The sequence below is a fragment of the Oreochromis niloticus genome, linkage group LG17 (assembly GCF_001858045.2).
Source record: "Oreochromis niloticus isolate F11D_XX linkage group LG17, O_niloticus_UMD_NMBU, whole genome shotgun sequence".
Lineage (NCBI taxonomy): Eukaryota > Metazoa > Chordata > Actinopteri > Cichliformes > Cichlidae > Oreochromis > Oreochromis niloticus.
In genome coordinates this window covers 6,780,675-6,794,584 of record NC_031981.2, presented here as the reverse complement: position 1 = coordinate 6,794,584, position 13,910 = coordinate 6,780,675, and the positions used below count along the sequence as shown (strand labels likewise).

General features: G+C 42.3%; 2 protein-coding genes across 7 annotated transcripts in view; one reads left to right on the top strand and one right to left on the bottom strand.

Moving 5' to 3' along the window:
• Positions 1-2,066, top strand: part of tnnt2e (troponin T2e, cardiac) — an 18,204-nt gene extending 16,138 nt beyond the window's left edge. For all 4 annotated transcript variants that reach the window (XM_003450701.5, XM_019346660.2, XM_025899649.1 and 1 more), the window contains one exon: positions 1,934-2,066. In XM_003450701.5, the coding sequence (XP_003450749.1) occupies positions 1,934-1,973 (40 nt within the window). In that variant the 3' untranslated portion in view covers positions 1,974-2,066. The remainder of the gene's footprint in view (positions 1-1,933) is intronic.
• Positions 1,741-13,910, bottom strand: LOC100699313 (dynamin-1-like protein). Of its 3 annotated transcripts, none has more exons than XM_005455577.3 (19): positions 13,678-13,910; positions 12,509-12,650; positions 11,986-12,032; positions 11,830-11,901; positions 10,334-10,420; positions 9,780-9,942; positions 9,542-9,662; positions 9,070-9,201; positions 7,626-7,832; positions 7,285-7,405; positions 6,957-7,112; positions 6,787-6,876; positions 6,591-6,683; positions 5,988-6,041; positions 5,605-5,682; positions 4,610-4,741; positions 4,400-4,509; positions 3,150-3,309; positions 1,741-3,067 (listed from the first exon to the last, which is right to left on the bottom strand). In XM_005455577.3, exons 1-19 carry the CDS (start codon positions 13,777-13,779, stop codon positions 3,011-3,013), a joined length of 2,124 nt encoding a protein of 707 aa, XP_005455634.1. In that variant the 5' UTR covers positions 13,780-13,910; the 3' UTR covers positions 1,741-3,010. The 3 variants fall into 3 exon arrangements, with proteins under 3 accessions (XP_005455634.1, XP_005455635.1, XP_013130114.1); XM_005455578.3 differs by having other exon boundaries at positions 12,512-12,650; XM_013274660.3 differs by lacking the exon at positions 5,605-5,682.

The window sequence follows — 13,910 nt, the reverse complement described above, 5'->3', positions numbered from 1 at the left end:
ACTTGCCTTCTAAAAACTGTAAACGCAGTAAAGGTAGTAAGGGTGTAAAGTCCTGTGAAACGGGGGCGGATTAAGTGTGGTGGCATGGGGTGGCATGTGCATGAGGTCCCCACCCCATTAAAAAATAAATAGTAAAAAGATTGTGAAACATAAAAAGTTAGACTTGTATTTCTAACTTATCCACCTCATGTTGTGTAGTTTTCTGGATTTTATACTTATTGGGCTACATGGTTATTTATTATAAAGGCTATAACAGTACATAAAATTAAAATTCACATTTCCTTATGTAACTGAAATATTTAATTATTTGTACTAAAGACAATAAGAAAGTTACAGACAATGTTTATATGAAACGTGTAAATATGTTGTATTTGATGTAATTTAACCGTGTTTCCCAGCCACTGTGTGTGGAAGATTATCTGGTTTCACCTGATTATTATTAACAATTACATTCTCCTCCACTAGAGGGCAGTACAAGTACCTGCTGTAATTAAATGGGTTGCCAACTGCCAGTAAAACAGAAGAAGACGAAGAAGAAATTCCATAATAGTCATGCTGTGAGATGACGCAGCGCGTAATAGCAATAGATAAATATTTGTAAAGAAGAAGTAGTTAATCTAACCAAACCAGGTGACCTGGATTCCAACCCAGATGAAGGCCCTAGGATAAGTAGTGGTCAGAAGAAAGCAAAAATTGTATACCGAACCAATTCAGCTGTACCTGGTGCACGAGGAAAAATTATAAATAGGCTTTCTGTGACATTTTTGTTCAGTTGGGAAACCCTGTTTTAACCATATATAGTACATATTACAGAATGTAAGGCCTGAATGTGTAAAGAAATGGCTTTGATTTTGCCACCCCATTTGATTCCCATGCCACCCTCATTCCACCCTAACCAAATTTCTCTAGATCCGCCCCTGCTCTGAAAAATGTTCTTTCACTTGACTGTTTCCAGCTATTTAGTTTGCATTGTCAGCTAACAATTCCAGTTTAGCCATACATTAATGTTGCCATATGTACTTTAAATGTTTTTTATACCATTAGCTAAAAGGTTCAAATTATCATAATTTCAGCTATTAGCTTTCTCTTTAGCTAGCTTTATCCCCTTTAATCATATTCACATTTCTTTTAACTTTTGTTTTCTAGTACTTAAGTATTTAGTTTGTTTCTGTCTCTAAAAGCAAAAAAAAAAAAAAAAAAAAAAAAAAAAAAAACCTGCGGGCAGCGCTAAGTAGGAATTACTTCAAATGTACAAATTATCTCAGCATTTGGATTTATTTCTGAATGTCAAAATTTTCAGATACCAACCTGAAAACATTTTTCTGCACTGGCAACAACAAACTTCCATACTAAACAGTCTGATACGAGTAATGGTTAAAGTTTCTTATTTTAATTCTAACAATTAAAATAATGTTTTCATGTACCCCAGTTACAGAATTACCCCCTGGGTACTTTTAGCCTTAGTTAGTAATCAAAGAAATAAATAGAGACTCCCTGCCTCCTTTGCCAAGCTAGAGCACTGAAAATGTAAAAGACATTATGAAATAATCATAACTGCAAGCAGGTGAAGGAAATAGTTAAACACTGTTTATTTTCTCCACATCCAGCTTACCGTTATCAAGTCTTTTATCTTGTGTCTATTCACACTTTTATTAAATGCTGCTTATTTTTTAAATTTAAGATCAGTAAATTGTCCTTTTTTTCAAAAGTCTGTCACTCCAAGTGAATTTCAAAAAGATGTTCACAGGATCAGTTCATATTTATTCATGATTACAACTTCAATAGCTTATTTGTTTTAATTTTAATGTTTTACATAGCAGGAGAAATGTGGTAATGTGGAGGTTCAAATATGTGTAAACTATGCAGTTTAACTTAAAAATATTCATGTATGCACACATGCTGAACAGTTGAATATTTTTGTCTGACTTCACAGCGCCAAAGGGAGAGGAAAGGCCAAGGGCAGAATGAGATAGACGGAAACGTCGACATATATTCTCAGAGGAGCCATCTCACCACAAGTGCCCGTGTTGGAATTTGTTCTCAAGCTGCACTTCAGTAATCACAGTTTTGTGCCTTTTAGCCGTTAGCCTTTACAAACAATAAACAGACTTGTGCTTTTATGCCCGTTTGTGTGTTTTCATGTTAAATTATCTCAGAAATGAATCACTCTCTTCTTTTCACTAATCCTCGCTCTTTGCACATATGAATTCAAACCAATTAACTGGCAGTAAAATACCACTTTTTATTTGTTTTTTTTCTTTTGGGAACCACACACAGAACCACAGTGCACCATGAATTTTCTTTACACATAGGCAGCGATATGTAAACTTAATTAAATGACTTCCTGCTACGGTGCTCTGGAAATTATCCACACATTTAAATAACACAGTAATAAATAAAGACTCTGATGGCAATACAGTGTCAGGTTAATGGACTTGCTCTACAGTACAGTGCAGTGATAACAGTGCAAAGATTAAGATGATGGAGGTTTGATGGTTTCTGACAGGTGATAGCTACTCATAAATGAAAAGGCTGCGAATTAGAAGCTGAATATTTTAAATACATTACTTTTCTTTTTTTGAGTATATAACCTGGAGCCAAAATATTGAATGCTTTGCTGAGCTGCCAAAAAATGGCATCAAAAACTTTGATTTCAGCATCGCACAAAAGTCCATTTCCATACTGGTTAACCACACTTTGGCAAAAACGAAGTGCACTGCCTTTGGCTGCACTCGCAGTTCCTCCTGCAGTCGTGGGTGGCGACATTTTACCGTTAGCAAACAGAGGCAGTGCATTTTCATGTGCTCCAGACAACACTACACTTTTTTAGTGAACAACACGAGTTTCGCTCCTTTCAAGTAGCTCTGTACACCGAAGCAGAGATCAGAATATTTTCATGGTAGCAAATCCAAAACTTCAAGTTCAGACATGATGAATGCGTGGAGCATCGGTCCTTTGGGTGTGACGAGGAGGTAACAGCCTGGGATGCGTTTTTTTCCCCCCCTCTCCTTCACCACAGATGTGTTTCCCTGATCTCTGCTATCACCTGACTGGCCCTCTGCAACGCCTGTGGACAAATGTGAACAAGTATTGAAGCGACTGTACACCGGGGAAAACTCGAGCACTGCTCAAACGTGGGAACCTGTTACCTGTAGCATGTCAGCGGCTTCCTTACGCCGCTGGGCCATGTCTTCAGACTCAGTCAGCAGGTCGTTGAGGAGGCCAGATTTATACAGCTGGCCAACGAGCTCGCTCTGGAGGCTGTCCTTCACATGGTTGACCAGGAAGTGCATCACTGCCTTTGGCACGCTGCCGCAGAGAGAGAAAGAGGAAACAGACCGAACAGATGGTTGAGAACAAGGCGGCAAGATGGCCCGGCGATGGCGTCGTTTCCCCAGACGGAGGTGGCTCGACTTTGAACCGCCAGGTGGCCACGCCTGTCCGAGTACTGAGCTGTTTAAGCAGGAGCTAAATATGACGGATTTAATCTTCCTGAGCTTTAAAGGGCGCTTTCTGCTCCCAAGAGGAAAGGGAGGCGTTTTAAAGGATGGTGTTTACAACATGTCCTGTAGTGTTGGTTGCTGTGCTTCCCAAATTTCCACTGATGTCTACTGACATACATGTGTAGAAACAGGCCACCAATACAGACGTCACATAAAAACATTAGCAAAACACTTTTTTCTTAAAATTCTCACAGCTGCTCAAGTCTGGTGTGTGCAAAGGCGTGTGATTTACATAATTTTCATCCTCATAAACCATTCAGTGACCCCCACCTTGTGCCCTGTGGACGGGGGTGCCTTTGCAGCCTGATCCCAGAGAATAGAAATGTTTCATCACAGGATGACAGTGATCACTCAGATCGACTTTGCATTGATTTGCAGCGACCTTTCCCTCCCAGAGGACAAAGCATGCACAAAATCAGCAGAACCACCGGATCACCTCAGTATAGTAGGGGAGCTGCAATTTCCCATCACCGATGTCTGTATATAATTTCATTTTTTAAAAGGCTCATTAGTTTTCTAGAAGTGAATGTATAAATTTCTGTATAAAGACTTTTTTTTTTAATCCATTTACTGGACTATTCACAAACAGATTACTGCTCATTTGGTGCACTACTGAGCATATAAAGAGGCAGAGATATTATATATGAGAGATTTAGTGAAAATAAGGTACAGTTGCTCTGGTCGCTAATAAAAACAATCCAACACAGCGGCTCACTGATGCATTTTAAATTCTGATTTCTGGACAACAATGGCGCTCGAGCAGTCAAGGGGAATACTAGAAATGAGGCTTCAGCTGCACACACTGTGTTAGCAGATCTGTCTTAGTGTTGGTTTTTGGTCTCTTTAAGTAGGATTTGATGGCAATAAACAAAAGAGGAGCAGGTGGGAGGGCCTACCTGTCCTGGATGTTCTTGCGGACAATGAGGAAGTAAGACTTGATGAGGCGCTCGATGACCTCACAGTCCCGCTGCTCGCGTGACGACAGCTTCCTGGCGACAGGCACAGGCTGCAGAAGGGAAGAAAAATGGAAGGCTAGTGTTTTAATCCTTCATTAATAGACTGTCATGTTTAATACGAGCCACGCTGGAAGGCCAGTGTTAAGTTACCACATCTAGTAGGTTGACCGCTCCTTTAAGTGGGCTTCCGGGTCCTGAGCCGGGGGCTTCCTCCCCTTTCTTCAGCATGCCCCTCCAGCTTCCCGTGCCGTCCTGCTCCCCCTGAGCCCCTGCAGGTGGGGCCTGGAAAAAAAAAAAAGAATGATAAAAATGCTTTTCCACTATCTAGAAACCTTAATATCATTACAGTAAGACATTTGCAGAAAGTGATGGTTGAAGTAGGACTCATGTGCACTGCTAACACAAAACAGGCATGTTAAAAAAAGAGACCGGATTAATCAAATGAAAGTTTATGTCTTTGTGCTCTTAATGCACAAGTTAGAGAGAAAACATGACAGAAGCCATGCCAACAGCTCTGCAAGTATAAATGTTAACTTCAGACATCAATGGCAACCCTATCAAAGCAGGTTAGCATGCTTATTAGCATTAAAAACAAAGTACACCTAAGGGAGATGCTTGGAAAAAGTGAAGCAATTTCAACACGGCTACAATTCAGATGAAGGGGGAACCCAGTCACGTCACAAAATAAGTAAGAGGAAAAGTCAAGGGGTCACCAAAGTCAGCACGCTTTATTCCCTGAGGAACATGAACTGTTAGAATAGCTTACAAAAAAGAAAAAGAAAAAGAAAGGAGGATTAATTAGATACACAGAGGTAGGATTATTATCTACCTCAAAATTTCTGGAATCTAAAAACAAAAGCCTGCACATACAGTATTAAGAGGTTAGAAAGGGAAAGAGAAAGAAATCTTTTTTTTTTCTGTTAGACAAACTTTGGGTTCAACAGACTTCAGGGAACACAATGGTTGTCAGTGCAAGTCCACACAGGCTGAGGGAAAGCAAAATAAGAGCACGCCATTAGCAGACAAAGATCAGAGTGCATGCCAGCAGACCATGCCCATCATCCACCCATCATCCATCCATCCATCGCCACCAGCAGCTCCACAGCCAGCCAGGCACAGAGCCAGCAGGCTGCATGTGTGCCCACCTTGGCACCGTCCATCTCTGTTCCAGACGCAGGGGGCTCGCCAGACACCGCAGTTGGGCCGGCCGGGCCTTTGCCAGACTAGCATGAATACGAGAGGAGGAATGGGGGAGAGGAAGGAAAAAGAAAGCACTGAGAAGAAATGTGGAAAGACAGAAGAAAAGGTCTGGCTGTCGTAAGCTGAGGCAAGAGGAGAGAAGAGATGTGGGATAAAATTCCTTGATGGAAACTATCCGAAGCATTTGGTTCACGGATCATCATTCAGCAGCGCTCCGAGTGATTAACGCCGCACAAGTCTCCTTTATACTGGGACACTGCAGCCTGCGACCAAATGTTACAACACATGAGCTACGGTTATATTTGAAAACACAATCGCTTTCTTTTACCTTATCCCTGGGAACTGCAGCGGGCATTTCCCTCATCCTGTTTCTCCTTTGCTCCTAGAAACATACAAAAACACACGTCTGAACAGTTGATGGTTTTTGACACTTCTTAGAAAGAAAAAAATATGGAAAATAATTTACTGGCAAGACGATTAGAGAAAAAAAAAGGGGGGGGGGGGGGGGGGGGTTCGGTCTTAAACCAACAACTTTGCTCATTTCAAACACATTTCATCATGTAGCACTGTTACTTATTCTGTTTATAATATAAATAATTTAATAGACATGAAGGAAAAACTCAAATGACTTCCTAAATTAGAAAAATATAATTACTGAAGTTCACAAAGAGTCATATTGAAAACACAAGTGACCAGTATTCAAAATACTGCATGAAATTATTTGGGTAATAAGTGAGTTTTGAACAGAGCTGGATCACCCTGCTCTATATCACTTGAACTTTTAGATGCAGTAATAAAATGCAATTAAATATCACCAACATGGGTTCAGTGTAATCAGTTGCTTCTTAATTTCCAAATACTGCCGCCATCATTTCGCTTCCACACACTTTCTCATATCTCATGTCTTTATTCTTTACACGTGAGTACAAACCTCTATGTTGTTATTCATGACCCCACATGCGTCTGCAAAGTCCGGGTGTTTGGTGTTGATATAGGCCAGCTCGATTGCAACCAAGTTGTGAACCTGCGGCGAGAATGAAGACAGCTTACAGTGATTCTACTTGCCGCTAAAACCTGACCGCAGGAGATAAATGCACACGTGCAAAGAGAAGTGAAGGCACCGGTACCATCTCGTTGGTGATGGGCAGTCTCTTCCTCAGGAGGGAGGTGACCACTTCTACGATGGCTTCGTGCAGCTTAGGGAATCTCTGCAGCTCCTGCGGAGTGAAGCGACACGAACGTTAATGATTGCACGCGAGCAAAGGCGAGCTGAGTGCACGCCGGGCCCGTTAGCCACCTGTGTGCTGTAGTTGCTGCAGTGCTGGATGATCCTCTGCATCTCCTCGTGGACCAGCTCCACGCAGCGCAGACTGGGTTCCTCCAGGCGTTTCACCTGCTTCTTTACCAGCAGCTCGAAGGAAACCTCGGGCACGAACAGGGAAGGTCGAGGGCCCTAATGCAGGGAGGCGGGGGAGGAAGTGCAGGTCAGCAACGTGTGCTGAACAGATAAGCTGTATGACAGATAAAGTCTTTTTCATCTTGTTTTACAACAGATTACTGAACGCAGGTGTGAGAGGACAAGCTGCAGTGACGCTAATGACGTCATGCGACGACTGACGACTCACTGTGGCGTTCCTTATGGCCGTTAGGATATCTATGGTGCTCAGTCCCCCCAGAGGATCCACGGACTCCAGCGTCCTACCGAAGGTCTCGTGGAATATGTAACAAATTCTGGCTCCGCCGCACCTGAAAAATAGCAGCGGGGGGATATTAGCTGTGATGTGAACCCCATGGCCTCCGCTCCTGTCAGCTCTTCCCTCGCAGAGGCTGTGCGTGCCTCAACTTACAATTTGGATCATATTAAATGATGAAACCAATGCAGCTGTTTTGCTCATTTCTCCCTGCACCGGATCAACAGCGTCACCATGTGGCATGTCGGAGGAGTGGCACAGAGACTACTACTCACAGCTCTGCTGTCTCAATGTATTTGGCCGTGCCCTCGATGGTGTTGCAGTACTCTGTGGCGAACTTGGTGATGAGCTGGAGCAAGGTGGCACTTTGGTCCTCCACAGGTTCCCCATAGCTGCTGAGCAGGGACTGGTACTGTGCTGCCAGGACGTTGATCCGTGTCTTCAGCTCAGGGAGACAGTCTCGAATGTGATGCATCAGTAGCCTGATATTAGGACAGCAAAGGGCAGAGCATTACCTTTTCTAGGACGGACAATAGCAACATGCGCTGATGCCTGTAATTAATGCCAGGGCTGCTCCATATCTATGCAGACAGCATCTTCACAGAGGAAGCACTACTTGGGCATTGTCTAGTATATATGACAATGAAGACATTCTGCAAACAAACAGCTTGAAATGCCTGAAAATAACACACACATAAACAATTACTGTTCATGCACCCCACTGGCAACAGTCTGGATCACACGCTGTTCTCTTATCGCTGGTGTTAACAATCCAAAAGCCCCATCTAGCCTAAGTAACACAAACTAAACAACACTATATACTCTTAAACGCTGCCCTTCAAACCACCTTTTTTTTATGATCAAACATCACCGTGGTTCTGATGCCATTAATTGAGGATTCAAGTCAATGGTCTAACTCCACAGTACATCAGTAGTGAATCTACTGATGCCTCATATCCAGGGACATACTCAGAGGGAGAGACACAAGGAGGCTCTCACCCTCTATAAATCTGAAAATCATTTTTCAATACACAGGTAAATAAAATAATCTCCATCTGCAATATTAAAGTGATATACACATTAATACATCACAATTATCCAGTAATATAATGTAAATGATTCTGACAAGGCTCTGTCTGCATATCTGTAGTTTAATTTTAGGTCTGCAAGGCATCTTAGGTAACACTAAGAACTGTGTGTTTGCCATTTTGGGTCCAACGCTGTGGCACACTCTCCCCCTGGAGCCTGGAAGTCTTCTGGGTGTTTTAAGCATCTCCTGAAGCCCTGGAATTTTTGTGCTTGAGGTACACATTTTTAATTTGCAATGTCTTTAACTGTCTTTGTGTTTTACTCTGTGTTTCCTTTTGTAATTTGGTCTTTACTGCTTTCTACTTTCATGTGAAGTAACATATGTAATATACAGGCAGCCCACTGCTTCTGTCCGTCTATGTAATAAAGCTACTTCTAAATTACCCCAAGCATCATTTACACTTCTTGTTTTTGTTTTTAGAACTAATTTTCATATGGCCACATACAGGACAGCATAAACACAGGCGCAAGAACAGAATAATCTCCAATAGGCCAATATCAGCCAACAGATACATCATCTCTACTTCACCAACTAGCTTTTGAATGGTGCTTGAAAATGCAACTTTCTTCCATCGTCTCGATGTGATTTAGACATTAAAGTATAAATCATCAGGGTGCCGTTACTTTTACCTGTTCAGGGTTCTGGCCAGGTACTTGGTTCCATTTCTGTTGGCAAGTGATGGATATTTCTTCTGCAGGAAAGCGTGTTCATCACGAATTGCATCAGCCACAGACTTTTTATTGTTGATGTCCAGCTGGCTCCTAAAAGTTCAAACATACCAAAAAAAGAAAAAGGAAAAAAAAAAGAAAAAAAAAAAGACGTTTACAGGAAAAAGTCAGTTTTACGGTACTTTCTCGTATTTTTTCCCAGAAGTCTAATGGTGATTGATGTGCACAAAAACTGAAACGTTTTTATTAAATCTTCCCCCTCAATGGCACGACAGTGATAAAGGAACACAAACAATAGATCCTGACATTAGCCTTTACTAGGAGCATTAAAAATTGATGTGGCACTCCTCTCTCGACATCTCCACTGAGCCATTCATCTCTGATATGAAATCATACTCATAATGAGTAGCGGTTTGTGTGATGTTTGTGAGACCTGTTGACTACTCCGATTATGCCGAGTTTGACAGGGATGACTCTGCCCATCAGTACATCCATAGCGTCGGTACCAGCGTCCATCAGGTCCAGCTTGGTTACCACAGCCAATGTCCTCCTGCCTGATGAATTACAGTCATTCACAAAGGGCACTATAACCCACTGCCACTAGATTACACCTTTAAAAGACTCATTATTTTACTAGTTTTAGAACATGGCTCCCATTTGGTTTTTCTTACCATCTGGGTCGACTTCCCGGGCCACCTTGAGGGCCTCCGAGGTAGCCATGTCTGTGTTAGCCGCCGTGACAGCCAGGATAATGCAGTTGGGGTTAGAGATGTGCTTCAGGATTAAATCTCTTATCTGAATCTCGATGTCCTTAGGCTGATCACCCACAGGCACCTGAAAGGAGCAATTCCAATTACAAGGAAAGACACAGCACCCGTTGTTTTGAGTCAGACAATAAAGTAGGGGTTTTGTCAAATTAACATGTCCAACCAGAGGGGACCAACTAATGAGGCTGGAATCAAAGCCTGGATACCCTGAGGCTTTCATAGCACACGGTTGAAAAACATTAATTCCCAGCCATCTACAAAAATGAAATACACAAAAGCATTGACCAGATGGGGAAATTAACATCGGTGACCAGGCTTATAAGGTAAAGCTTTTTTTTAACGCATTTTAGTGCTCTTTAATGAATAAAACTTTTAAGAAAGGAGGTGTTGTACAATTAATTTCCCTTGGGGTGCACGATGATCAAAGACTTGTCTTGGGGAGCTGGAGCAAACGTTACCTTAGTGATTCCTGGCAGATCAACCAGTGTGAGGTTAACGACATGAGGAGAGAAAATCTTCAGATGAATGGGTTCATCGCTGATTCCCTGCAGAGGGACAAGAAAAGGGGAAAGTGGAGTGTGGATTTAATAACTTAGTACTGCTTTATGGAGGTAGGTGTGCGTGTGTGTGTGTGTGTGTGTGTGTGTGTGTGTGTGTGTGTGTGTGTGTGTGTGTGTGTGTGTGTGTGTGTGTGTGTGTGTGTGTGGAGGGGGGGGCATTTTGGACAATGGTCCAGGTAGGCAACGGCCCCCATATTTGGTTGCTTTAGGAAAAGAAGTTGCACTGTAAATACTCAAAGAACTGTGGTTATGCTAATAACCCAAAGGCCTCGCAAATTCAGCTCCTGACAGCTTCTCCAAACCCCTCTAGAGTCACTGACCTAAACCACAGTCACACTTTCACTGGCTGTTTTCAAAGCATTTAGTTTAAAAGTTGTGCTGCAGCTGGATTATTTTAATTCTCTGTTTTTACTACTGTATGTACTACTGTTAACTATCTTCGCATCAATGCCAGCAAGACAAAGGAGCTGGTGATTGACTTCAGCAAGAAGCCACCCCCTATTACACCAGTGAACATCCAGGGTTTGGACATTGAAATGCTGGAGGAGTACAAATACCTGGGTGTTCACCTCAATAACAAACTGGACTGGTCCACGAACACAAATGCACTCTATAAAAAGGGCCTAAGTCGTCTCCTTGGACCCCCGAGATCCTTCGGGTTGAACAGGACACTCCTAAGGATGCTTTACGATACTGTGGTGGCGTCTGCTATCTTTTAATCTGTGCTCTGCTGGAGTGGTGGAATGGCAGAGAGGGACAGAGGGAAACTCAACAAACTGGTCAGGAGGGCCAGCTCTATCCTGGACTGTCCGCTGAAGTCCATCGAGCAGGTTGGGGAGGAGATGATGTTGTCTAAGCTAACATCCATCATGGCCAACACCTCCCACCCCCTGCATGAGACTGTACGAGCACTGAGCAGCTCGTTCAGCAGTGGACTTTTACACCCACAGTGTAGGAAGGAGCGCTACCGCAGGTCATTCTTACCAGCAGCTGTTAGACTCTATAACACAGTTTAACATCCTTTTGGTCATCTTACTCACCAGCTTGTTTGTTCACTGTACATTTTATACATATCAATTTTTTTCTATACATTGTTACCTGTATATACGAACTTCAGTTGCTTAAGTATATAGGACCACTTTGTGTCTTCCTTTTATATTTTATATTTCCCCCTGCTATAAGAGCTGTGTAACACCCAAATTTCTCATCAGTGGTATAGTAGAGGTTTATTCTGTTCTATTCTATTTTATTCTATTCTAACTCCTAGTTTGACTGTAGGTGGCCCACAGTTTAAAGTTGGGTTTCTGACAAGCAAAATAAGGAAGAAATATCCTATAATGATTTTATCCTCAATGACCCCACTGGCTTTAGAAAATGTTCAGCCCACATCTCACCTTATTATTCCCAGATATTCGCTCGGTTTCATTCTCAATTTCTTGCCTGATTTCATCAAAATCTGTGTAGATCTGTAAAGAAAAGCAACAACAACAATATCACAAGAAGTATGGGTCAGGAGACTGAATTCTTTTTAGTATCACAATAACACATACCTTATTTTTAGTGTGTAGAAATTTGCCCCACTCTTCAGTGTCTCTGCCTGTGAACCAGATTAAAAACATTCTTAAAGCAGGCCGACACAGGTGCTGGCTATTAAAGAAGCTACTCTGTGCGGGAGCCTGAGCGTAATGGCGGTTAATGCGAGGACTGATGCCTGGTGACATTTACTGGTGTGGTGAATAAAAGCAGCTGGAATCACAGGTGGTGCTTTTGAGGAGGAGGAGGGGGTAGAGCTAAGAAGGTGATGTAGGTTACTAAACATTAAGACACCTGTACAATACACCTCCTTGAAGTACAGTGCTTTTCACACCATGACATCTGCAAGTTGTTGGAAAGACAGTGATAGAGACAGGATTTTAGAGCTGGGGCAGGAAATCTTTCACACAGGATGCCAAAGATTACAAGCATGTGTTTGTTTGCCCCCTTGTGTGTGTGTGTGTGTGTGTGTGTGTGTTGTATTAAAAAAAAGACAAAAGTTTAAAGACCAAAAGGGTTACTACAGCTCATAGTACATACCACCTTCATCATGTTTCCTTGTGTCTCCAGGATCCACGTGGACTAGCTGGAGGATTAGAGGTCTCCTGGTTACAATGCCGGTCCCACGGGGCAGCAAGTCCCTCCCCACCAGGCTCTCTAACACAGAGCTCTTTCCACTACTCTGCAGGCAGAAGTGCATCAAAAAAAGATATGAGTTGAAGCACCAGAGAGTTGGCTTGTTATAGTTTAGTTTTGTTGTTTAAAGGGGACCTATTATGCCCTTTTCCAACCCCATTTTTAAATTCTTGGTAGCTTTGCAGCTTTACATCATTCACAATTTATCCTTATTTAGCCTATACAGGGCCTTAATGTAGCTCCTCAGTTCATCTACTGTCTGAAACAAGCCATTTTAGCTCCTCTCTCTTTAAGGCCAATTTCCTGACTGGCTGCACCTTGCAAACAAAAGATTTGAATATCAGGTCAGTGAGGCAGCTGGAAATGGAGCATTTAGCCAGAAAATTTGGTTCACACAGTCTACCTGTACATACAACCTTGTTATTTGGAACTTCCTCTATTAACACAAGCATGTATGCAGTAGCAGCTTATAATTGGTAAGAATGTTTACTTTTAGTTCATTCTTTGATAGCTTAGGTGTCTTTTTTAGTTATTTGTGATGGGTAAGATTTAAGAATTTCAAAAACATATGGAACCAGGGGTTTCAAATATTTTTAGCAAACTACCAAAGATCAAAGCTGACTGATGAAAATTACTTTTCCTTGTCACATTAGTTTCAATAAACAATCACAACTGTGGCATCTTCTTTCTGATTTAACACAACAGCATAAGGCTGATCTTATGATCTTGGAGCTCCGCTAAGCTAATTCTACCTCTTCCTCGGGCTATGTCCTAGTTTTAGTCTACAGAAGTTAGATGGGGATCTGGATATAATTAATGGTGATCAAAATAGACTTAATTGCTCTCGTCAGGTCAGACTCCGCGTATCTGTTTATTAGCTGTCAAAAAGAAGAAGTGACAATTTAGCAGAACTCCCAGACACGGCCTTTGCGTCATTTTGATATGCGAATCTGTATCACGGTGCAGTAAATGCTACTCTCTTAGTCCTCCTACATACATGTATATCATTAAAACAAGGTTATCTGGCTAGCATGACAGCCTGCTGAGCAAAATGTTCCCAGTCAGCCTTTTACCTGAGTCCCCACTACTGCAATCTGCGGCAGCTGGATAATGTCCGCCCCTACTGTGTTGAACACATCCTGGAGCTTGTTTATGACGGGGATAAGAGCCTCCATGCTCGTGAATGCTGAATCAACCTAATAAACCCGTATTTTTTCCGTGATGGAGCCAAAGTCATTCAATGTCCCTCCGACACCACCATTGCAACAACACCCACCGGACGGCTGAGAGATTTTGTGGGGTGCTA